This window comes from Lampetra fluviatilis, chromosome 30 (genome assembly GCF_964198595.1).
Source record: "Lampetra fluviatilis chromosome 30, kcLamFluv1.1, whole genome shotgun sequence".
Lineage (NCBI taxonomy): Eukaryota > Metazoa > Chordata > Hyperoartia > Petromyzontiformes > Petromyzontidae > Lampetra > Lampetra fluviatilis.
This window is the reverse complement of record NC_136304.1, coordinates 9,158,671-9,184,623: the sequence shown is the minus strand read 5'-3', so window position 1 is coordinate 9,184,623 and position 25,953 is coordinate 9,158,671. Positions and strand designations below refer to the sequence as shown.

Below are 25,953 nucleotides of genomic sequence, written 5' to 3'. Positions count from 1 at the left end.
ACACTATGCATTACACTATACACGACACTACTCTATACAGTACTATACACTACTACACTATGCATTACACTATACACTACACTACTCTATACACTACTATACACAGACTCGAGTTCTTCCTGGGGAATTCCCAGGCGTTCCCAGGCGAGCCGAGTGACATCGTCCCGGTCAGCGTGACCTGGGCCGACCCCGGGGTCTTCGCCCATTGGCACGTGCTGCTGCTTCTGCTGCTGCCCGGTAGAGTTCCACGTGGAGTTTACCGGGGGGCATCCTTGCCGGGCACACTGAATACGGTGTCGCGATATGCAGTTGGGCATTCGCGTGCATTGTGATAGCATTGCAGTCGTTGTAGGGTCAAGGGTTGACAGGCAAGCCATCATTGCCATCTCTACAGGATCATACTGGTAGGAACCTCCTGGTTACACCAGCCCACAAGGGATTATTGTGTCCGTCGTGCAGGGAGGGGCTGGGTGGGGAGGGAGGGGCTGTAGAGGGGCTGGGTGGAGAGGGGCTGGGTGGGGAGGGTGGGGAGGGTCGGGCTGGGTGGGGCTGGGTGGGGAGGGGCTGGTCACCCCGTGGTGCCCTTATAAAACTCAACTTTTAACCTACTCACGCCGGCTTGTGCCCGCCCTCACAGTCGGGCATATTTGCGGAATACACCACGCCGCCGTTGACCCTGGCCATTGACCGAGCAACCCAACGTTCCTACCAGCTCCCTCCACAGGAATGTGTTAAAATAGGTACCGATTTGTGCATTGTGGTTCTTAAAGATGACCACTGCCATGGAAATGTAGAATTTCCACTGGTGGGCATGAGCAGCGCACACTGCCAGTAAGAGCATAAAGACCATTTGTCAATCCACTGCTGGATGAGAGCCTCCCCACGCCATGCTGGTTGTGGTGGCCGTTTGACCATACTTCACCCCGGCTGGTCAGTGCGGATTAGTAAATGAGGGCAGCATAGACGTACAGTACAACTCTATATAACACAAAGTTGCCCCACAGCCCAATGACAACCAGTTTGTGCATGGTAGGCACCCATCCAGCCACTGACCAAGCTCAGCTTTGCTTGCCTTTTGAGTTCCAACCATATCAGGCACATTTCAAGTCCAGGTTTACCGTATTTGTTCATAGGCGTAGAGGGTTATAGTGATGCTGTTCTTAACAGTTAACATTTCGCGGTGCGAGATGTTAACTACCTTGCATGGTATACAGGTCGTGGGTTCAATGCTGACCCTCACGTCTGTACACTTGGAGTTTGCATGTTCTCTCTGTGGTCGGGTGGATTTTTGTCCGGATCCTCCGGTTTTTCCCTCCACATTACACACAAGTGCTTTGAGTATTTGGCTACTATAAATTGGCACATAAGCCACTGCATTGGGCTATCGGTTGTGGCCAGGTCGCTTCCGAAATAGTTCCAGTGGGCCTTACCTGGGAAAATGAAATAGCAGTTAAATAGTTAAAATAGTTTTGACGGTAAAAAGTTACGTAAACTAGTTTTTCAATGTACACACTTTTATTTGCACACAAAAGTATAAGATACATTTGACCCCAAAATTAATAACATTTTTTACGTGCTGAATAAAAGTGGGTGGCTTGCAGGAAGACAAACGTATTGAAAGGAAACCACCCATTTTTATTCAGCACATAAAATGTGATTAATTCTGGGGTTAAAATATTTTTCCTTCTACTTTTGCAAGCAAATAAAAGTGTGTGCATTACAAAACTATTTTTTTTAACCAAATCTTTGTTGGTTAATTGTGCCTTCACACCAACGCAACAGCAGGGTCGCCAAATAATTGTTCACGTTCAATCGTGGGCATAAATCTCGTCTCTAAACCACCCATTTTGCGGTTCAGTCAGCAGCTGCGCGGTGCTCATCTCCCATCGTGACCCTGAGAAAGTGGTGGAAATTCCACGGTGCTATGGTGGGATCCAGTGTGTGCACACACGACAAATGCCTTAGCAAGTGGTGGAAATTCCACGGTGCTATGGTGGGATCCAGTGTGTGCACACACGACAACTGCCTTAGCAAGTGGTGGAAATTCCACGTTGCTATGGTGGGATCCAGTGTGCGCACACACGACAAATGCCTTAGCAAGTGGTGGAAATTCCACGTTGCTATGGTGGGATCCAGTGTGCGCACACGACAACTGCCTTAGCAAGTGGTGGAAATTCCACGTTGCTATTGTGAGGTCCAGTGTGCACACACGAACAAATGCCTTAGATCGACGACTCGAGCCTTTAAAATCTCTCACTGTACCCCGACTAAAACGTGCAAACACATGTAATTATAGCTTTTATTTCCACAGCTCATTCAAATATTGCCACATTCCGTTGTAGTTGGAATTTTTAATTACTAAAAAAATAAGCGACTGTGCAACATTAAAATTACAGTTCATTGTAAAGTTCTATGCAATGGGAATGTAATAAATTACACGTGAGCCCCCCCCTACTCCCCTGACTGATCAAACTCCGATGAAATCCAGTGACCCCTTCAGCAGCAGCAGCTCGTGATTGTGCTACCTTCGCTGTTGTGGAAGCTCGGACAGTCGTTCCCGCGAGTCCCAGAGAAATGTGCTGCATTTCCACGGCCACTGCAACGCAGACCGCCGAGCCGTGCCGAGCCGTGCCGAGCCGAGCCGAGCCGTGCCGAGCCGTGCCGAGCCGTGCCGTGCCGAGCCGAGCCGAGCCGTGCCGAGCTGTGCCGAGCCGAGCCGAGCCGTGCCGAGCCAAGCCGTGCCGAGAGGGGGGTGCCAGGCCCTGCACAGCTCGTTTCTTATCCCAAGAAATGGTGGCCACTCAACTTGGTGGTTTTTGCCCCGTATAAGTCGGCACCCACCTTCCCCACCTCCCTTTCTTTCCTTCATAGGTGGACTAGCCCCGAAGCGGTTGAAAATTTTACAAACAATATTTAACAAGGTTAGGTTTTTCACCATTCCGATGTATTTTGTTATATATATTTTTTGCCGTTGGGGTGGGTTTTTTGTATTGTTATACCCCCTACAAATCTGCCAAGTATCGTCCTGTCCGCCTTGACGCCATGGCCGAGTTTGCTCGAATGCTTTGCAGATTGATGCTTAGAGCATCCCTACGTGACATCAATTACCACCTGTGGCCACGACGAAATATAGTTCACAGTGCGTGGTAAGACGTGGGTGGGGGGGGCGAGAGAGGGAGGTTTGAGGTGTTTCGAGCACGGAACACTTAAAAGTACATACAGGTTGATATGTATAGGCTTAGTTATTAACACGCAAATCCCTGATGTCAATGTGCTTATTCGACTACAGTCTATGATAGGTGCCATCGTTTTGGAAACTTCACTTAAAGCTGGTGAATGCCCACTGAGATGCATTCAAAAAGGAGAACTGGGACCATTACTATGCGAGTAAAACATGCGAGTATACATTTAAAACAAGTCGAAAAGTCCATCGTGGCTCAAGGACTCGTAATTATTTCATTGTTACACTCACGACTCGCCTTCAGGAGGCTCCTGCCACATTGTCGTCGTGGGGGAGGCGACGTTTGCTGCTGGGTATTATTCCCCATCGGGTGAGAGAACACGGACGATGGCTGTGTAAAGCGAAGCTCGGACTGTTGACCGGGGCCCTTCCCCGGGCCGAGGTGGCACCGGGCCGGCTCGGCCGCCCCCCCAGACCCCATGGAGGCGAGGCGCGAAGCAAGATCGAGGCTGTGAGGCAGAGGTCGCAACCGGGTACCCGATACCCGTACCCTACCCGATACCCGGCAACCCGTACCCGGCCGGGTACGGGTAGCCGTTTGCGACCCTGGTGCGGCCGGGTACGGGTAAGGAATCAAAACCCGTTTGCGACCTCTGCTGTGAGGCCTTGGGGAGGTCTCCTCTCTACCATATCGCTTCTCTCGAGCCAAACGAGTCGAGCGTGGACCCGACAGTAGCAGCAGTGCCACCGCCCGATTACCCCCAAGCGCCACCCCCCTTCCTTTGGATTACGCCAGGGAGGCCGAGAGGGGAGCCATGTTGCCTGGGCAACACAGGGCCTCCATACACCTTGCCCAGGCTTTCCGTGCCCTGGAGAGGCAACTCCAGCCTCACTGTGCAGCGAAAGTGAAGACACCAGCATTACGTCTGGGATGCTGGAACGTCGGGACTATGACAACTGTACTAACCGACAACCTACGAGAAACAAGCGATGCCTGCATAAATAACAAACACCAGAAATAACAAATTGACATTTGCACCCTACAGGAAACCCAACTCCACTCATCAGGCTCCCGGAGGGAAAAGGACTACACCTTTTTTTCTGGCAGGGTAAGCCCCCCAAGGAAACCAGAGAATATAGAGTGGGTTTTGCGGTCAGGAACACCCTGCTGGAAGCAATACAACCACCCACAGGTGGCTCAGATAGAATATTAGCCCTCTGCTGAACACCACCATGGGACCTGTCCACCTGGTGAGCGTGTATGCTCCAACACAAACATGAACAGCTTTACCTGCTTGGTGACTTGAATGCTAGAGTAGGATGAGAATGGCCAGCGACTCCAAGTTCTGCACATGCCACAACTTATGCATCACCAACTCAGACTTCCAGACCAAACCTGGAGACATCCACGGTCAGATCACTGGCACCAGCTGGACCTGATCCTAACACAACGAGCCGATCTTCCAGGCATTCTCCAAACCCGCAGTTTCCACAGTGTAGACTGTGACACTCACCACTCCCCCGTGTGCTGGAGAGTCAAGCTACAGAAAAAAAGATACACAGAGCCAAACATGAAAGAGCCCCCCGCATCAACAGCAGCAAAACAGCTGACCCAATAAAAGCTGCAGCCTTTCTATGCCCTAGAGGAATCACTTTCCCACATACCCCAATCCCACTATGCCCAGCAGAAATGGAACAGCACGGCCTTGACAGCTTTTGGCAAAAAGCTGAGAAAGTCAAACGACTGCTTTGAAGCCAATTCAATGCAACGAACTCCCATCCTGGAAGAAAAACTCATTGCCCTCACCAATTATAAATGTACCCGAAATGACAAGACCCTAAATGCTCTCAGAGCGGCGAGGAAGAAACTCCAGCAAGTCTCAATAGGCTGTGACAACGATTACTAGCTGCAGCTCTGCAAAGACATCCACACATCAGCTGACACAGGCAACATTACAGAGGCATGTGCGTCGGCATCAAAAAGGCACTCGGACCATCACCTCGCACATCTTCACTAAAATCAGCCACGGGAGAAACAGTCTCTGACCGCTCAAAACAACTGGCCCGCTGGGTAGAGCACTAGTCTGAGCTCTATGCCAGCAAAGATACTGTGTCCGACGCAGCATTCGGCCATGTGGAGCATCAACCCACCAAGGAGGAGCCCGACACAGAACGAACTGAGGAACTCAGCAAGGCAATCGTCAGCTTGGCCAGTGGAAAAGAACCAGGCAGTGATGGGATCACAGCTGAAGCCCTCAAATTTGTGAAGCCTGCTCTTCACCATCTCCACGAGCTCCTGTGTCTGTGACGGAGAGATGGTACTGTCCCACAGGACGTGAGAGATGCCAGTATTGTCACTGGTTAAGCTCTTTGCTAGTAGTTGCACTAAATAGACTTTAGGTCCTCGCAGAGAAGCTTTACCCAGTGTCACAGCCAGGTTTCAGAGCAGGAAGGTCCACCATGGACATGACCTTCTCTCTGAGACAACTCCAGGAGAAGTGCAGAGAGCAGAGGAAACCACTCGACACGGCCTTCATTGACCTCAAAAAAATTAACCCGTAAAAACAAAGTTTTTCACTATAAATCCTTTATATGCGTGGCGGCTAGAGTCCTCGCGTCCTCTGGCTTGAGATGGCTGCCACCTATGGGTCAGATGATTGCCTGCCACCATTAAGCAATTGGTAATTAAATATAATTTATTTTTTCCTAAAAAGTGTAACATTTAGGGAAAAAAATTTTCACGAAAATAAATTGTCATGCACAACGAGTCTGTGTGCAAAAATGTCAGCTCGATTGGATCACGGGAAGTGGGTTAAAAAACGACCGAAAGATTTGCACGGTCGTAAGCGCGCAAGCAAGCAAGCAAGTGAGCTTAATATAAAGGATTTAAAAAACCTTGTGAGCAGGAGCAGTTTCAATAAGATGGTCGAACGGATAAGTTGCGCCCCAAGACTCCTCAGCATTCTTCAGTCCTTTCACAACAAGATGCAAGGCACCATCTAGTTTGATGGGTCTACTTCAGACCCTTTCAAAATCTGTGGCGGAGTTGAGCAAGGACATGTGCTGGCACCCACACCCTGTTTGGGATATTATTTTCCCTCCTCATTCGGCAAGCCTTTCGGACATCCACTAAGGGAATCTACCTAAACACAAGCACAGACGGGAAACTATTCAGCCTGCTCGGTTAAAAGCAAAAGCAAAGGTGCGACCACTCCTCATTCAGGACATGCTGTTTGCAGATGACGCGGCCGTATCAGCACACCCCCAGGAGCACCTACAACCCCCAATGGACCGTTTCACCCAAGCATGCCAGGACTTCAACCTGACCATCAGCCTGAAGAAACCAAAACAGTGGTACAGGGTACTGCACAAGACCCCTCCATCAACAACGACACACTGGCAGCTGGCAGCACTTTGACTTACCTTGGGTCCACTATCACCAAGAACCTGTCACTCGATGCCGAACTCAGCAGCTTCATCGGAAAAGCATTCTCCACCTTTGGAAAACTGACATCTAGGGTATGGAATTACCAAAAACTCACAGTCCACACAAAGGTACAAGTGTACAGAGCCTGCGTCACCAGCAGTGAAACCTGGACAACATACTCGCATCAAGAGCGGAGGCTAAACAACTTCCATCTGCGCTGTCTGAGTGAATATTAGGCATCACCTGGAAGGACAGGATCACGCATCCAAGAGTCCTGGAGAGAGCACAGCTACCCAGTATGTACTCTCTCCTGAGGCAGCGACGTCTCTGCTGGCTGGGGCCACGTCCGTCAGATGGATGATGGACGAATCCCGAAGGACATTCTCGATGCAGAATTGTCCTCCGGAAAGAGGCCAATTGGCCGCCCACAGCTACGCTACAAAGATGTCTGCAAGTAAGACCTCAAGCCCTTCACCATCAACACCAACACTTGGGGAGATGCGGCTCAGGACCGTCGTTGCTGGCAACAGGCACTTTGCCGCAGGCTGCTGATAAACCAAACAACTCTGGCTCATCAACGAGAAGCAAAGAGCGAAGAGGAAGGAACAGCAGGACACCACCACAACATCCGGGCTGGCCTACAACTTTCACAACTGCGACCGAGCCTGCCTCTCACGGATTGGACTTCACAGCCACAGCAGATGTTGTGCTAAGACCTCGCCTCCAAGGCACAAGAAATGTATGGTCTCCCAAGACTGCGATGCCGATGACAACGATATTCCCCATCAAGTAATTTGCGGATAATTTTCAAATGTGGAAAATTCGTGAACCACGACGCCAGCCACACAATGCGCTGCTACTCTTGCAAACGACGTACCGGGATGTTTTAACGTTCGCTGTGAGTGAAGCAGACGGCGCGTACTATTGTTACGGTTAGTACACAAGCCGCAGTATTAACCAGGGCAGTTAACTGAGTCGAACCGCAAACCTCTGCAACAAGCGGTCAAACACGCTACCACTGGGCAGCGTCACCACCCCCACAACGGCGACCAGAGCGCCAACCTAACAGAGCTGAGTTGGAATCCGGGTTCCAGGCACGTTAAACCAGATTCTCAAGTCGAGCGGACAATAGTCTTGAGTCAGCTTGGTCACCAATGACGGTATTGTGAGCAATCAAATAAAACACATTTTGCCGAGCCTAACAATGAGAAATTGAAATGGTCACGTAGAAAACGCTGAAATTGCTAAATTTCAGCAATGTCTGGTGTCTCATTAAGAGACCGGTTCTGTGATTTCATCATCCTCATCTTAGCTCACCAACAAATAAAAACGCCACTAAACTGCCAATACAGTGGTCCACAAGACATGCTTATGCCATGTGACCTGACTCGGATGACAGCGCGACCGAGATATAATTGGTGATGAAATTTTGCGCAAATTCCCTCGGAGCATCTTGATCAAAACGTGTTGTCCTCCCCACGTACACATCGAACCCGCATGCACGGCATGCAACGGCTGCATGCGGAGCGCCCCCCCACGAATCACGTGATCGCACGCGCCGAGTAAAAGACAGGCAGTACGGGAGAGAGACGCCGTTCGCTCGTCCATCCGTTCTTTGTAAGCAAACTTGAGTTCTTTCCGCGAGAGTCGTCGAATTTGGTGGAGGAGCATTAAAGAAGACATCGCAGAAGTAATGATAAAAAAATTGACGGCGACCGCTTATACCGACGGGGAGACGAGCGCTACACGAAAATGTCTCCGGTCGTTTCTAAGAGTGTGCCTCAAACGATGGCCATTTTGTTTGCCAATTGCCACACGTCTGACAAGACACACGCACCTCGCTTGCATATATGTTGCGAAATTCCTCATCGCGATTGAACACAATCCCAGTTGTCCGGCGGCGGCATGAGGAAGGGAGGCGAGGTGGGGCTGAGAGCTTCGTGCGCCACACAAGCCCCAAGCTGCGGATGTCGGAGAGCAGCTGTGGAAGACGAAGCACGACGCCACGGAGTCCGTGGGTGGCAGCCGTGCCTTCCCGGCGAGTGGCGACGCCACTGCGCACGTTGGCCAATCTTTTCGGCAAACGAACGGCCGTGCGGAGCAAACTTGCAGAGTAATGCTGCCATTCGTTATGACAGGCCGCAGGGCTGCGTCGGTTGAAGGTTGAGGCAGAGATGCGATTGGGCAGTGCTCAACGAGGTGAGTAGGGGAGGCGAGCACAGGGCAGGGCAGAGTAGGGGGCCGTCAGAGCAGCCCGAAGCCCTCGCTGCCCTCCGTAATGGCGTAGCGCAGCATCTTGTGCAGCTCTTCACAAGAGTCGTAGGTGGGCAGGCAGAGCTGATTAAAGCTGCGAGAGAGGCACGCACACGGGAACGAGGAGAGAGAGAGATATGGAGAGATACACGTGAGGGATAGGAGATACACAGAGGCACAGAGAGGAGATATAGAGGCGGATACAGAGCCACACGGGGGAACAGAGACATATAAACACAAACACACGGGAGATAAATGAATCATTAATGGTTCAGGGGTCATGATGGCGATTGTTTTTGATGCCATCTCTCACCAACACTTTGTATTTCTAGATACCATAGCTTTTATATAATTAACACCAGACTTACATGGTTTGTTGGTACACGGGTACGGTACCGAAACTATGATAGGATCAGTTACACAGGATTTTGTTCTCAACATCTGATTGAATAATGTGAAAATGATGGCGCCACATCTGACAGGGGAGAGTGTTAAAGAATTTAATGTTAATTGAGATTGCCTAGACAAGCAGACATTAACATGAGAATAGGTTTTCCACTTTTTTTCTGGCAACAAAACAGGTGTTAAGATGTTAAAACACCAAACTGAAACCTTTTACAAAGAATCATGTCTGCATTAACCACAATACTTGTGGTCAGAATGCAAACAAATAACGTACTCTGATAGTATATGCATTGTCCTTGAAACTGATTGGTCCACACCAGAGACAGCTTTCTTTTGAGCCTCGTCTCGAAACGGTGTTAGACCAATCAGTTTCAAAGACAATGCATATATGATCAGAGTACGTTTTTTGTTTGACCACAAGTATTGTGGTTAATGCGGACATGATTCCTTGTAAAAGGTTTTAGTTTGAGTTTTAACATCTTAACACCTGTTTTGTTGCCAGAAAAAAGGGGAAAACCTATTCTCATATTTTGGTACTGGCAAAGGAGGTCCCATGAAGTAGACATGAAGTAAAATATAGTTTTATCTAGAATTTCCTATTATCTTTGTGGGATATCTATACATGAATCACTGAGTAAAAGAATGCTCCCACATCTTGGCTCCGACCTTCACCAATCGACATTGACCAACGTGGTGAAGTATGGTCAAACAATCCCCTACTACCCACACCCCTTGGAGAGGTCCTCAACCAGCAGTGGATTAACAAAGTGCTGGAAATTTACAAACAAAGATAAAGTTCTACAGGAAAGCCTTTAACAGACTGTTGGGACAAGTGTTGTTAGCGAGCTCCGATTAAGGCTGATACGGCGCACACGAGAGAGTGGGTGGCCAGCACCACGCTTGGCCACCTCTGTCTCTCCAGTGCTGCTATTGTGACAGGTTGTCGACCTAGGGGTGACCCAGGACCAGTTAAGGCATTCGTCACCGATCTTGGCCACGTCACCGGGGTTCATTGCGCAGTGCGCTGACCACTGCGCCACCGCTCCCCACTATGTACGCTCACAAACGTATACAGAATCAGGATATGTATTCATACTGGAGGAATCCGATGAGCTATGAAGCTCTTTTTCACATGTCCAGTCGGGGCGGGTGAGAAGGTTACAACAGACAGGACAAAAACACGACAGGAGTGCAAAGGATGGGAAAGGTCAGCAAACAAATACAAAAGAAAACTACATTTGTATTTTACTGGGTAAAGCCCACTGAGCTATTAGCTTATTTTTCAGAATCGACCTGGCCACAAATGATAGGCTCAACGAGGTGGACCTTATCACGTGCAAATTTACAAGAACCAAATAACCTAAATACCCTCACTCGCGCATGCACGCACGCAGCGGCTGCTCACCAGGTATGGGCGGTGGGCAGCGTCCCGTGCTTGGGCGAGCTCACGATCTGGAAGGGCGGCGAGAGGGCAGCGAACCCCCCCGTGGGCAGCAAGGATGAGCCCGTGGAGAACTGCAGCAGGCGGGCCAGCTCCTCCTGCGTGAAGCTCGACACCACGGCCCAGAACCACAAAATCACCTGCACCAGCGGCGGCGGCGGCACCGGAGAAACAACAAAGGTCACCCGTTGTTGCCTCAGCAGACCGATACATCTTCTTGGTTCTTTGGGTAAAGTCACGCAGAAGGAAAATAATAAAAATAAAACATAATAAAATAATTCTCACGACGTTTCGGCCACAACGCAAGCAGCCGCTTGGAGCCTGGGGCGTGCCATTCAGACTCTGTCTACTTGACAGACCTGTTCTCCACCTGAGGACGGCTGCTTGCGTTGTGGCCGAAACGTCGTGAGAATTATTTTATTATGTTTTATTTTTGTTATTTTATTATGTTCCTTCTGCGTGACTTTACCGAAAGAACCAAGAAGGTGAACCCCTGCAGTCACGAAAGCTTTAAATCGAAACAGACCGATACAGTTGGAAATTGTCCATGAGCTCCCTGTGCAAGCGTGACTCTACAGCCGACGGTTGCCAATCCAAACCAAAGACAAAGATCCCCCCCGGAAGAGCCTTAACAGACTGTTGGGGCAAGTGCTGTTGACGAGGACTTTTGAATCCCGGCATGGTGGTGGCACGCGAGGGGGGGGGGGGGCGGCCAGCACCACGTCCGCTGTGAGCGAAGCGGACGCTGCGTAGTATTGTTACGGTTGGTACACACGCCGCAGTATTAACCGGGGCGGCCAAAGGAGTCAAACCACGAAACCTCTGTAACAAGCGAACGCGCTCCCGCTGGGCCGCGTCACTGCCCCCACATAATGGCGACCAGAGCACCAATCTGACACGACCGAGTTGGAATCCGGGTTCCAGCCACGTTAAACCGGATTCTCAAGTCCAGTGGGACAACAGTCTGGAGTTAGCTTGGTCCCGAATGACTGCATCATGAGCATGAGCAAACAAAACACATCTTCACAGGCAAAACGTGACCTCCCCAGTGGTGATGTCTACACACCGCACCAGGTACTCATGTGAGGCCGGGCCGACACCCACATATACACACACACATCGACACGCGCACATGTAAGTGAATACTGTTGAATACTGTTGCTCCATGTCTTTTGCACACCACACCAGGTACGGATTTCAGGTTGAGTCGATCTAAGGGAGGCCCAGTACCGGTTCAGATATTCATCGCTGATGTTGGCCGTGAGTGGGAATCGAACTCGGGTGGCCGGGTTTGTGGTGCAGCGTGCTCGCCGCTACATTACCGTTGCACACACGGGTGCACGCACACACGCACGCACGCACAAGCACACGAGAATGAAACTCGAGCAGCCAAATAAACAGCAGTTGGACAAAAAATGACGAAGGCAGATGGGTAAAAAGACCGACACAGGACGGTTTGGCTTCATGTGCAAGGGGGCATCACTGAGCTCATGTGATCACATCTAATCGTTGTCTTTTACCCCGATGGAAATTACTCACAAACACATGTTGCGACGGGCAGAGAGAGCCTTAGGCAAGAGATGCAGATGTGAGGTCTATCCACCAAACTATGTCATCGGATTCAGATGTCCCTGAGAATTGTTGCGAGTGAAACGAGTGGAGAGATCACGTGATATTTATTCATTGCTATCCAGCGATTGTGTGAGGCTCCCCGCGGCTCTACGAGGCTTATTTGAGCGTTTTACAGATGTTGGCAAAAGTAGAATGTATGGGATAAGTTTAAAATGAAGGCCTCTAACAGATCCATACATATCGAGAGTAGATTTAGAGTATTTAAAAAATAAATATGGTCACTGTGGAGAGTATTTTTAGGGCCATGGCAGTTATACGGAAACTTGGGAGGTGGTGTTAGTGAATCATGACGAGATGCAGCCATTGCCAGCATAAGACTCCCAGCCTACTGGGGCTAGGAGGTGGCCAGTAGATGGCTGTACAGCAAGTAGGACTCATGACTGTGATGCATCCTTTCACGTACGTGAGTTGTCTCTGGAAAGACAACCTGTCGGCTACGTTCACACGCAGACAACTTTTGTCTTTCTTCGCACTGTCGCGTAGACAAAACGAAGCTGAAGATCAAACCCACACGGCCGAGTGGGGCAGGCCACTCTCCCTCATGGGCTTTGCTAGACAAATGGAAATGCCAGAAAGCCAGCTGCGTTCCAACTTGGCTCATCATCCACAGGGATTCAATAAATAAAAAAGTTAATCAAAAACGAGCTGCCCAATATTTATCCGCAAAATCCTCGCCGAGTTTCAGGACTGGATGAGACGCAGGCAGAACGCGACCTCCCACTCCTGTGAAGGATTGTCAATCGATTCATGTTATTACATCACTGGCAAAGACACAAAACAAACAGCACCCCATGTTTGGTCTTGGCAGTGAGGCCGGCACAGCACACATTGCGCCCAGCACGGCACGCAGCATGTATGTACAGTATGTTGAACTTCTTTCACACCGTACGTAGCCAACCGTGCTACTCAGAGGTCCACGGGAAAGACAACTAAACACAAGAAGGTTTTGCACACGATGCACCCGGCACGGCACGCGGAGCGCGTCTGTATGGGCCTTAGTTGAATCGTCTCAGTGGCATCCGCGCTTCTCCGATTTTTTCTGAATATGGCGGCGCATTACAAATCTTGGTTTGACTGATTGTTAGGAAGGTTGTGCTGCCAGTGCCGTGATGGTCCAACTGTGTATTTATGTTGACACCCTCACACCTGATATTAATGTAAGGCTGAGCTGACCTAGATGTGGCCCAGGCCAGGTTCACATATCAATTTCCAAGGTCGCTGGGGTCAATGTGTGAAGAAGCTAACCTCTACTCCCCCACCGCTTGCAACACATGCATGCACAAACCCATACACAATCCAAAAGTCCCCTGCATAGCCTGAACAGACTTTTGGGGCAAGAGCTGTTAGTGAAGACCTATGAAGGCTGGCACGGAACACAAGGGGGTGTTGTGGCCTGCACCAGACCCAGCCACCTTTGTTTCCCCAGTGGCGATGTTTACGTATCACACCAGGTACTCATTTGAGGCTGAGTCAACCTGGGGGGGCCATGGGCCGGTTTAGATAATCATCACTGGCGTTGACCATGAGTGGGAATTGAACTCGGTTGGCCGGGTTCGTAGCGCAGTGCGTTAACTGTTACACTAACAGATTCAGATGAAGCAGCCACTCCATATCCGAGATAATTTCCTGATGAAGCTCAAAGAGAAAGCACACCGCTTAAGTGTGTCTCAGCGGTGTGTGCTTTCGCTAAGTTATCCCCACCTGAAGAAAGACGCTTGTGTTGCGCCCGAAACGTCGTGATTTAATTTATTTTAATTTTTAACCTACGTGACTTTACCAAAAAAGAACAAAGAGTATGAATCCTTGCAGTCACGAATACTTCAAATCTAGTTTGAGCTTCATGGGTGGACAGTAAATTAACTCGTGAAACATTTTCAGCTGTATACAGCTTCTAAATAACAATACGATGTGTATTTATGTTGTAGGTATGCATGTTGAACTTCTTTCGGAGCACACATAGCCAACCGTGCTAATCGGAGGTCCTGGGGGAAGGACACCAAACTAAACATAAAAACAATCTTCATTGAGGATCTGTATTGGTCAGAATTTGATCAATACGTCAACACGGTATAAACAATAATATCTTTGTAAACGTGACAATTGTGTCACTGTGGTTGAGGGTTAATTACAAAGAAATCTGACGTAAAACTAACCACCACGTGACCAACCCCAAAGAAGAAACACGAATCATTTCACTGGCTACGGGAACCTACGTTTGTTTTAAGCACACGTGCTTGGAGACGTGTACGTGCCTTCATGAACGTCGGCGCACGTGAGCGCTTGCGTTCGCGTGTCTCTGCGTCGCACATCGGTGAAAGCAGCCCCGATACAAACCAAGTGACCTCGGCCTTGGCCAACATCGCCGGGTAAGCGGTAACTATACACACCAGTCTTGGGGTCTTCCTTTGGTCCACTCGGTACATCGCCCAAAAGCAATTATTAGTTTGCTGCTATAAATTACCACGTGATGAGTCACTTTGATAATTGGTTTTTTACCCTTTTATCTGGCAACAAAACTGACACCTTTTTTACAAGGAGTTATGTTTGCATTGACCACAATACCTGCAGTCATAATGCAAACAAAAAGCATAACTCTGATAATGTATGCACTGTCCTTGAAGTTGATTGGTCCACACCCGAGACAGCTTTCCTTAGAGCCTAGTCTCACATGGTGTTGGACCAGATGACGCCAAAAGGCGCACTTTGTTGAGCTATCATTTGTGGCCAGGTGACTTCTGAGAAACAAGTTAATACCTCAGTGGGCTTTGTCTGGTAGGATGGGGATGGTTTAGTTTTATTTGTGTGTTTTTGGCCGATTTGTGTGCCTTTCCTGTGCTTTGCACTCCTATCGTGTTGTTGTACTGTTTGTTGTTCTGACCCCGTGCCCCAACTGAACCTCCGGGGAAAAGAGCTTTACAGCTCATCGGATTCCTCCAGTATAAATAAATATTGATACTGGAGGAATCCACAACCCCACGTAGGTACCTTCTTGCGGAAATGCCAGGAGGCTCCGACAAGCACGGCGTTGGCTTTGAAGTCGTCAACGCTGATGTCCTCCGTGCCGCACATGAGCATCTGGGGAGAGGCCCAGGGGTGGGGGGGGGGAATGGGGAATGGGGGGAGAGAGAGGCGGTTGAATCGTTTGTTGTTGTCATGACTGGACATCTGTGAACAAGAGCTCTGTAGCTCATCGGATTCCTCCAGCGTAAATACAGATTCTGATTCTGAAGTTGTAGAGAGGGATCGCAATACAGAACAAGGTAGCTTCACAGCGCGTCTTGAGAATAATGCGGGCGGACGCACAGTGTCCTGCACACGACAGAGTTTTTGTTCGTGCAAAACAAAGCATTCTAGTAAAGTTCAAAATTCGAACAGCGGGCAAAGCGAGGGCGACTCTCGTGTGTTTTCCTCGTTGCGCAGCGACGCTGCGGAGATGCGTGCGGGTCAACGTGAACCCCCCACCAACCCCACCCCGCCCAACCCCCCCCCACCCATCCCCACACCCACCCCACGGTCCTCTCACCTCCAATTCGTTTTCATCAAAGATGGCCAAGAGGTTTTCTGGAACCATCTCATTCAGTCCTGTGATTGACAGCGCAGGAAAAAACGGGAGATGGGGAGGAAATGGTTCCAGGGCAGGGTGCGAAACACAGTCACACACCTTAAGGCTACACCAGTCAGCAATGGCTTTTGTTTGTAATTGTAAATTATCGTAAGATTGTGCTGTGATCCCCATCACAGGTAGACATGGAGACATCTCCACGCGGAACGCTCATCGCGGGCAGCAATGTCGCAGGATGCCATAGAATGGTGTTCGGAAAACGATGTTAAAGAACGATGTTAAAGAACTACTACTTTAAAGCAATTTCAGCACCCTCGAAGACACACACACAAATACATTCGTGACGTCATAACTATACCTCGTGCTATATGTACACGTACAGCGCTGTGTGCCACCCATCCACTGCCACTGGGCCAATTGCTTGACACGTCCGGGGGAAACATCAACCGAGGAGATGGAGCGATGCAATCGGCTCGTGTGCAGGTGATTACAGATGTCGACGGCTGGGGGAGGCCTTCATCCAGCAGCGGATTGATTACACGCGATGAGACGTCGATGAGGATGTGTACATGGTGGGGCAGACGTAGCGGCTTGAGAGCGGATGAGAGTGAAATTTCCTCATGACAACAATGCATTGGGATGTGGATTCACATAATGTGACCGTGTCTCACGATGATGACAACACCGAAAGAAAGAACGAGCGAAGGGAAGGGGGAGCCCACCTTTGAGAAAGTGCTCCACCTCTGTGCGGACCTGCGTGGCGAGCCGGTACTGCGCCAACACGTTGAGATACGCCAGCTTGTTGGCATTGGTGACGCTGATCCCCGACCCTCCCGGCACCAGGTCCACCACCTGTGCCGGGCAAAATCGTCGGCCAAGAACCACGCGGCAAACTCAAGACGCGCGCGTGCGGATCCCCCCCTCCGCTATGGTCCCTTGAGTCAAAACTTTGAAGTACAGTCTATTCTATAACGCGTGTTGTTTTAAGAACACAAATTGTATATAACGCAATGAATGTATTAGGGAACACGTATTTATTTAAGTGGATGCAAATTGGATATATAACGATCAAGTGAACGGAACGACGTCACGCGAGTAGGAATAAGCGGTTGTATGGCTCCCTCGGCGCAGCGTCGCACAAGGCGGGATGCTGCTGGATGCTTCTAGATGCTACCCACATGCCTCAGTATTTGTTCAGCCTGCCTCAGCATCTCTCGTGTTATCGCGGACTGTGCTTTACCCGACGTTATTTATTATAACGCAATTTTTCCATACCGTGATGTTCTTCAGGAACGCAACTACCGCGTTGTAGGAGAACAGACTGTACGGTGGCGTTTCAATCGTTAACAGAGGAGAGTAACATTTCAGAGAACAGAGCCGCGCGACATTGGGCAAGGTCGTTCTGTCAGCGATGTCGGCATCACCCCGCGCGATCTCAACAATCAATCGACCCCGACCTTAACCACCCACTCAGGACTGCTCGGTCTACTATCAAGGCGGAGCCTGTGTCGCACCTAGTTTGCCTACTAGATTGACTGCCCACATTAGGGAAACTGGTAAGGATATATGGCGTTATTGATTGTAAATTGGCGACAGACCAGCCTCGTTCGGATATAGACTTGGTTCTTTTCCTCTGGATACGACTTCCTCAATCAATGTAATCTGCTCACCGTTTCTGTGCATCATCCTGAGACGCAGTGCAAATGCATTGTTACGAGGAATCCCACTCTCATCTGCTCTCAAGCCTATAAGTCTGCCCCACGTACACATCCTCATCTGAACACTTCAATGTCCCTGTGCATGTGTGACAAGAGTGGCGCATTCGTCATGGACCAGACTCATAAGGGTGCGTGAAAACAAACGTATATTTTTATTTACCGTGTACATGCGTGTATGTGTGTGTGCAATGTGGCCACAGCCGCTTGCTCACAGCACTCCCCCCAACACGCCCTGTATGCTGTTGGGGGGAGTGAGTGTGTGCGAGCCCACACGCCCATGTGCCCGTGCTCACACCTGCACACACTTGCCCTGCTCGTCATACACCTCCTCCGAGAGGGTGAGATCCATCTCCGACACGTCGTTGTTGAGCACGAAGCTCACCTTCGTCTTGTAGAATTCGGGGTCGTCTGTTTCAAAATACTGCACCCGTGCATGCACAAACAACCAAGACAAAGAGCCCCCGTTGTAACCTTTAACAGACTCTTTGGGGCAAGTTCTGTTAGCTAAATAGCACCTTATGAATTCTAGATTTTAAGCTGTCGTGACTGCAAGGATTCATACTCTTAGGTTTTTTCGGTAAAGTCACGTAGGTAAAAAGTAAGTAATAAAAGAAAAAATAATAGAAATTAAATTATAAATCACGTGATTTTATTTCTATTATTATTTCTATTATTTATACTTTTATTATTTATTTTTTACCTATGTGACTTTACCGAAAAAACCTAAGAGTAAGCACCTTATGAAGGCTGGCATGGCATACGAGGGGGTGGGTGGCCAGCACTATCCCCGGCCACCTTTGTCTCTCCGATGGTGAAGTTTACACAAAGCAACCGGTGTTCAGTTCAGGCTGAAGGAGACCTCAGGTAATCGTCTCTGATATTGGCCATGAGCGGGAATTGAACTTGGGTCGCTGGGTTCCTAGCGCAGTATGCTAATCAATATGCCACCGCTACATCAGCACAAAGACAATGCTCCTCCGTATAGCCTGTAACAGACTGCTGGGGCAAGTGCTGTTAGGGAACACCTATGAAGGCCGGCCGCCTTTGTCTCCCCAGTGGTGATGTTTACACACCGCACCAGGTACACACACGAGCACACAATAATAATGAAACTTCGACTGACAAATAAAGAAAACGAACATCTGGATGGAAAATCACATGTGTAAGGAGGCATCACTCAGCTCATGCGATCACATCTAATCCTTGTCTGTTATCTACAGCCGATTGAAATGACTCACAAACACTACGTGTTGCGATAGGTAGAGAGGGCCTCAGCCAAGAGAAGACAAAGATCCCCCATATAGACTGTTGGGGCAAGTGCTGTTAGCGAGCACTTATGAAGGCCGACACGGCACACAAGGAGGTGGATGGCCAACACCACGCTGGGCCACCTTTGTCTTCCGAGTGCCAATGTTTACCCACCGCACAAGGTACTCATTTGAGGGCGAGTGAACCCGGGGGAGGTCCAGGACTGGTTCAGGTAAACGTCACCAGTGTTGGCCGTGAACGAGAATCGACCTCGAGTTCGCCACGTTCGTAGCACAGCATACTAATCACTACACTGCCGCTCCCCACACACACGAGCGCACACACGCACATACCCGGTAGTGCATGCGCAGGCCGATGAGCTGCGCGAGGAAGGAGCGGGTAAAGCGCGCTCGCACCAGCTGCCTGTAAGTGTCACCCAGCGACGTCTCGAAGAGACACTTCCCGACGAGGCGGCCTGCCAGCTCGTACAGACGCAGGCGCATGTGGTGCGGCCTGTGTGGGTTCGGATGCACCTGCCGGGGAAACCCAAAATTAATGCCAAAAAGTTTCACCGACAACGATGTTCTGCTCGCTGGACCAGACTGCGCAAGTTGGGAGAAGTGTTTGGATGTATGTCGAACTTCTTTCGCACCGTACGTAGCCAACCGTGTTCATCGGAGGTGCAGGGGAAGGACAACAAATTAAATACAAAAAGGAGTTCTCAACAAATGAGTTTGTCAATCTCAATGATTTTAAAGTGCATCGCTCCCAGTGGCTTCCTAATATCGGAAGAGCGTTCCAGACGGCCGCAGAAGCGAGGTGGGGGGTCTAACCGGCTCAGTGTCGCTCACACCGAGCCGGTTTGAATCTGGGCATCAGCCGCTCGTGGATAAATGGGGTTCTCATGTGCAGCGAGCGAGCTGCTGTCATCACCGCCACCAGCATAAGAAACCATTAAATTAAACTTGCCTTGTCACGAGTGTCGGAACATTTTAGCTCTAAGGATTAAAAATTCCGGCTAACGGCCGTGCGACGAGCACCCCTTCACAGGGCATTGTTGTGATGGTGAAGCCCAAAACCGCATTGCCCACAGTGCGCCCTATCTCATCGGAGCTTGTAAGCTAAGCAGGCGTGCGCTTGGACAGTGTCCGGGTGTGTGGCCACCAAGCACAGAGGGTTCATTATAGGCTGCTGCTGCTGCGCAACAGCGTGGTGGGTAACAGAGGGCAGTTCAGCAAACTCCATGTTGTAATGTACTTCTACGATCCCACATCTTCGGCTTCCCGTCTTCACCAACTCAGACCACGTATGTCTTGCGTGGTGGAGGCGGCACAGCCGGTGAGCATTGCCTCAAACAATTTGCCGCCTCTTTGCGTTTTCCAGACTTGACATTCGCCGCTTTGCCCACTCGGTGAAGCCGGCCCGGCTTTCCGCTGGGACTCTGCGACCCCGAGACCCCCCAGCAGGCCTCACCAGCGCCTGGTTGTCGTCGACGAAGTGCGTGAACAGCTTGTTCGCAGGCTCGAAGAGGGCCTTGCACATGAGCTCGAACCACTCGCGGCGTGGCCCGCCACGGTCCAGGGCTGCGCAAGAGACAACCAAACAAAAAATCAGCGCGTGGAGCGAAACGTCGGACATCATCGCGGCCGAAGAAAATGTGGCGCTCCCAGAAAATGCACCCGAGAGCCACGAAGGTCGATACGGATCGTCGAGGCAAGTGATGTTGGCGAGCGCCCTGTTCAGGCTGACAGAGTGCCCGAGAGAGGGGGTGGTATGGTGCTGGATTCATGTACGACATCAGATGTTAACATTTGAAAATCCACACTTTTCTTTTTGGTTCTCCCAGGTCAAGCCCACCACGCGATCGCCCACGCACATGTCGACAAGATCACACTCGAACAATTGCCCAGGCACATGTACACCAGGTCAAGCCCACCACGCGATCGCCCACGCATGTGTACACCAGATGACACCCCACACCCTCGCCCACCCACATGTACACCAGGTAACACTCACCCTCCTCGTTCTCAAAGGTGACCTCGAAACTTCTGAACCAGTCGTTCGAGGAGAAGTTGCGTACTGCTTTTACAGACTATGGGAGGAGCAGGGTTAGACACGGGGATGGGAAGAAAGGAGATCAGATGAGCAGCATGTGTGGGTTAGAGTGTGTGTATCTATTGCTGTGGGGGGCAGCCGCGCTACATTTAGCACGCTGCACTACGAACCCGCAGAACCGAGTTAGATTCCCGCTCACGGCCAACACTAGTGATGATTCCCTAAAGTGGCCTTGGGCATCCTCTAGGTCGACTCTGCCTCAAATGAGTACCTGGTGCGATGTGAAAACTTTAGCACTGGGGAGACAAAGGGGGCGTGGTGTTGACCACCCCACCCCCTTGTGTGCCGTGTTGGCCTTCATAGCTGTTCACTAACAGCACTTACCCCAACAGCGTGGTAAAGGCTATATGGGGGATATTTGTCTTTTTATCTATTGCTGTGAGCAACAATAGTGTAGTATTCCACACTGTGCTATGATCCTGGTGACTTAAGTTCGATGCCCCCCCCACAGCTAACAGTGGAAATTGTATTTGAACCTGTCCAAGGCACCACAAGGTTAACTCAGCCTTAAAATGAGTAACTGGTCTGCAAATATTATCATTGGTGAGACAGAGTTTAGTTGGCATGGTTCTGGCCACCCACCTCCTCGTGCGCCGCGCCTGCCTTAATAAGTGCTCGCTAACAGCACTTGCCCAAGCAGTCTGTTAAAGGCGATGTGGGGGGCATCGTGTGTGTGTACACGAGCAGGTGTTTGTATTTAAGGTATCGTATGTGCATTCATTCACATAGTTAAACGTAAACAGTCTGTTGTCCTATAACTCCCCGTGTTGTTTTCAGTGATGTCGCCTACTTTACATATACATACCTGTCAACTCATACGGTTCACCGTATTCTTGTTTTCAAGTCCAAACGGCGTACAGCCGTTTCAATATCGGCAAAATATATATATAGTCTACTTGTGTTTCTCCTTTATGATGGGACTTTGTAGGATGAACGTTGAGATTTATAAGAGAGTCTGTAATAATGTAGGCACTGATAAGGGGTTGACAGGTATACATAAATTTAGCATTATCAGAGTTTTTGTTTGATAACAATTCCACCTTGTAACCTACCACACAATATTCGATCACTATGGAAGGGAGAGGACAACCCAGAGGCACGAGAGAGGCAGCAGCAGCAGCAGCCAGGCGGTGAGCCAGCACCCAGCTCTGCGGTCCTCTATGTATGAAGGTGTTATCGGCCAATTAATGACTGCTTACGTGTGGGAGGAAAGATGAGCACCTAGACGAAACTCACACGTGCGAGGCAGCAACGCTCTATCCCATACAGATAGAAAGTACGTAGTCCACATTGACTTCACTGGCAAGCCAGAGTATGGCACCTTGACACCCAACAATCTGTGCGATCCACCAACCCTCGCTGCCTCCACACTGCTGGACTACAGGCCACGTGGCCTCCATCGCGCTGGACAACTGAGAGGTGACTGCGTGCGATGTCGTGAAGGATCCAACGCAGAGGCGTCGTCTCGCCAGTGCGCGGCATGGGTGACGCACGCTGTCAAGCAGGCATTGCCGCGAGACTCGCAGCGAGATTTTGTTGCGAGGCTTCTTCGCGTGGAGTTTCCGCAGCTCCCGCTGGAAGAAGACCATCTTGTCCTGGCACGTCTCCGAGCCGCCTGAACCCGACACACAGCCCCACACACACACAGGCCGGTGCGTGGTCACAGACGCGGTTACTCGCACGGCCACAGTGTGAGTGTGCGTGATGAGAGTGTGGTGCGTGAGTGTGCGTGTCCGAGTGCGCTCACTGTGCTTTGACCCCAGCGACCCGAGTTCAATCCCCCTTTATGGGACATCAGTGATGAGTAGCTGAACCAGTTGTGGGCCTCCCCTAGGTCGACTCAGCTTTAAATGAGTACCTGGTGTGCTGTGCAAAAACATCGCCACTGGGGAGACAAAGGCGGCCGGGCGTGGTGCTGGTCACCCACTCCCTCGCGTGTCGTACCGGCCATCATAGGTGCTCACTAACAGCTCTTGCCCCAAATGTATTTTAAGGCTATACGGAGGATCTTTGTCTTTGTGTCTGAGTGAAAAATGTGAGCGTGCGGAGCGGTGGTGCAGTGGAGACCTTTCAGCACTGGGGAGACAAAGGTGGCTGGGCATGGTGCACACCACAATACACCACCCCACTATCTGCGGTGCTGGCCTCCATGAGCGCCTGCTAAGAGCACTTGCCCCAACATATTGTGAAGGCTATACAGTGGCGCTTTGTCTTTGTCAGTCTCAGTGATTTTATGAGTGTTGTGTTTACAGGAGTGACTGCATATGAGTGTGTGTATAAGCACAGGTGGTGCGCATCTGCAAGTTATCCCGAATGATCTCAGTCAGTCAACCCACAATACCTGGGTCTGTCCCGTAATCTCCTGTCAGGGGGCTTTTGACACATCACGTGGCCCCAAGGTGCACCTAGCCTGGTGCTTGTGCTGTTGCGACATCACTGCAACCTCGTCGTCAATGGTGGCCATTGTGGTCGTGTACGAATTTCCGCGCGCGCACATATAGGTGCCACGGTGGTGAGATGTTAGCTACCTCATCTGGTATACAGGAGGTCGTGAGTTGGATCCCAACCCTTACTCCTGTATGTTTGGAGTTTGCAGTGTCTCCCTCACCGTGGTCCCGTGGATTTTTCTCCGGCTCCTCCAGTTTCCCCCCCCCCCCCACATTTAGAATCAACATCACGCTTTAGAGTATTTGGCAGCTTTAAATTTCCAAATGACGAGCCACTTCGCTGAGCTATAATTAGTGGCCAGGTCGCTTCTGAAGAAGAGGCTAATAGCTCATTGGGCCTTACCTGGTAAAATAATATATTTAATAGTTTTTTTTTAAGTTTATAGGTGCGCAAGTATATTAAGCGTGGACGTGCGTGGGCGTGCGTGGGCGTGCGTGGGCGTGCGTGCGTGGGCGTGCGTGGGGGTGCGTGGGCATGCGTGGGGGTGCGTGGGCGTGGGCGTGCGTGCGTGGGCGTGCGTGGGGGTGCGTGGGCGTGCGTGGGCGTGCGTGGGCGTGCGTGGGCGTGCGTGGGCGTGCGTGGGCGTGGGCGAGCGAGCACGCGTCATCACCGATGCTGCGCAGCAGGAAGCGCGTGAAGGTGGCGGCGAGGACGTTACGGTCGCGCAGCACCAGCTCGGCGGGCGGCTGGGTGCCGTCGTCGATCACCAGCGTCGGCAGACCCGTGGCGGCGTCACGGCCATAGTAGTGGAACTGGGGGGGGGGGGGGCGGGGAGCAAAAGAAAACATTTGGACGTATTTTGCGGTACACCGGTGCAGCGTAACACACCAGAGTCCCCCATAAAAAAGGTCTAAAATCACGATTTTTACGGATATTCGTCTTCCAACTGCTTTTACATCACGAGAAGTGATTTTGACACACCCCGCAATATTTTTGTGACCGGGTTCCAGTTGCGAATCGCAGGAAAGTAAATAATAATTAACAATTATGGCGTAAAATTTGCTTTTTTTATACGGCGCACTGGTGTTCCACCAATATATTAATTTGCTGAATTAACGGGTGGCCACGATGTTAATAACTGGATGTGTAATGATTTCATCCCCCACTTCCCCCTTCGTTGCACTGTCACCTCCGTCTAGCACGATTGGCTACGTACAGTGCGAAAGAAGTTCAACACACGGATTATGCACATGTGACAACTTGAAGTCACGATCCGATTCAAGGACTGATTATTTCGTGTCTTCTTCATATGGTCTCATTTGCATCGCATCTCTTGTTCTGTCTATGACGTTTTGTCCCGTTGGCTTTGTCTTGTTAGGACTGACCGTTTTCGTTTGGGTACGCTGTCACAGCTGTTGTGCCTTTCTGACTTACTCAGTCTTCGGTTGAGGTTTTAAGCGTACTTCTAGATTTGAAGCTTTCATGACTGCAAGGAATCATACTTTGAGGTTTTTTCGGTAAAGTCACGTAGGTAAAAAATAATAGAAATATTCCTGTGTACCGTCTGAGGGTTTGCAAACATCAATGACCATCTCTGAAGATTTCAACTAAAATATTCATTACTGTCATCGGTCATTATGCAAGAGAGTCCTGCGATTGCTTGATATTTATTCATTCACGAACTCAAACTCTCTTCGCTGAATTTCCACTGAACGGCAATGGAAGTAGAGCAGAGGGCTTTGCCTGGCAGCCGTGGGGCCACACTTGGTCTGGGCGCGATACAGGCACACGAGAGGCACTCACTCACCTTGGTGCCCGGGCACACTCGGAAGGTGAGCAGCCTCCAGGGAATGATCCGCAGGTAGTACTCTTTGATGGTGAGTTGCTGAAGACACAAAGACGTGGGTTTCAGAAAACTTCCAAAAGTAAAATGATGCAACGATAATCGCAGCACAGCGGAACTTTGGAACGTGGCCAATGCGATCATGGTGGATCCGATATTGGAAATGTAAACTAAACTATGTTTTATTTTAGAAGGTAAGGCCCACTGAGCTATACAGCTCTTCTTTAGAAGCGACCGGGCCACAAATGATAGCTCAACGAAGTGGCTTATCACGTGGAAATTTACAGCAGCCAAATACTCCAAACGCGTGATGTTGATTCTAAATGTGGAGCGAAAAACCGGAGGACTCGGAGAAAAACCCACGCGACCGTTGACTGCAAGTATCACCGTATCACGGCAGCCCTGGCTCCAAGCCTCTCCCTTTCCCACCCCGCGCGCACCTTGGGCGAGATGTAGCAGTAGACCTTCTTGGCTTTCCTCATCTTGTCGGCCAGCACAGTGGGGGAGGTGGGCAACGCGGGAGGCCACGTGGCGGCCGCCGCCGCCGCGGAAGCCGAGGGTCCCGGCATGGCGGGGGGCGACTCGGGGGGCCCCGTGGGGGGCCCGCAGTCTGGGAGGGCCCAGTGGACGTGCGCGTAGCTCGGCGCCTGCTGCAGGAAGGCCTCGTGGTACACAGACAGGCCCGTGCGCTGCACGTTCTTGTCCACTTGCGCCACCTCCTCATCTGTGGTCACGTGAGC

At 50.5% G+C, this 25,953-nt stretch overlaps 1 protein-coding gene across 1 annotated transcript in view; it reads right to left on the bottom strand.

Moving 5' to 3' along the window:
• Positions 1 to 2,285: 2,285 nt before the first annotated feature.
• The window catches only part of AREL1 (apoptosis resistant E3 ubiquitin protein ligase 1), a 43,798-nt gene continuing 20,130 nt past the window's right edge, over positions 2,286 to 25,953 (bottom strand). Inside the window, exons 7-19 of the mRNA XM_078870555.1 lie at positions 25,654 to 25,937; positions 25,178 to 25,255; positions 24,041 to 24,182; positions 22,476 to 22,597; positions 20,884 to 20,959; positions 20,341 to 20,450; positions 19,221 to 19,400; positions 17,915 to 18,040; positions 16,624 to 16,753; positions 15,863 to 15,921; positions 15,325 to 15,414; positions 10,672 to 10,847; positions 2,286 to 8,955 (exon numbers count right to left, since the gene is read on the bottom strand). Coding sequence (XP_078726681.1) covers positions 8,853 to 8,955; positions 10,672 to 10,847; positions 15,325 to 15,414; positions 15,863 to 15,921; positions 16,624 to 16,753; positions 17,915 to 18,040; positions 19,221 to 19,400; positions 20,341 to 20,450; positions 20,884 to 20,959; positions 22,476 to 22,597; positions 24,041 to 24,182; positions 25,178 to 25,255; positions 25,654 to 25,937 — 1,676 coding nt within the window. The 3' untranslated portion in view covers positions 2,286 to 8,852. The remainder of the gene's footprint in view (positions 8,956 to 10,671; positions 10,848 to 15,324; positions 15,415 to 15,862; positions 15,922 to 16,623; positions 16,754 to 17,914; positions 18,041 to 19,220; positions 19,401 to 20,340; positions 20,451 to 20,883; positions 20,960 to 22,475; positions 22,598 to 24,040; positions 24,183 to 25,177; positions 25,256 to 25,653; positions 25,938 to 25,953) is intronic.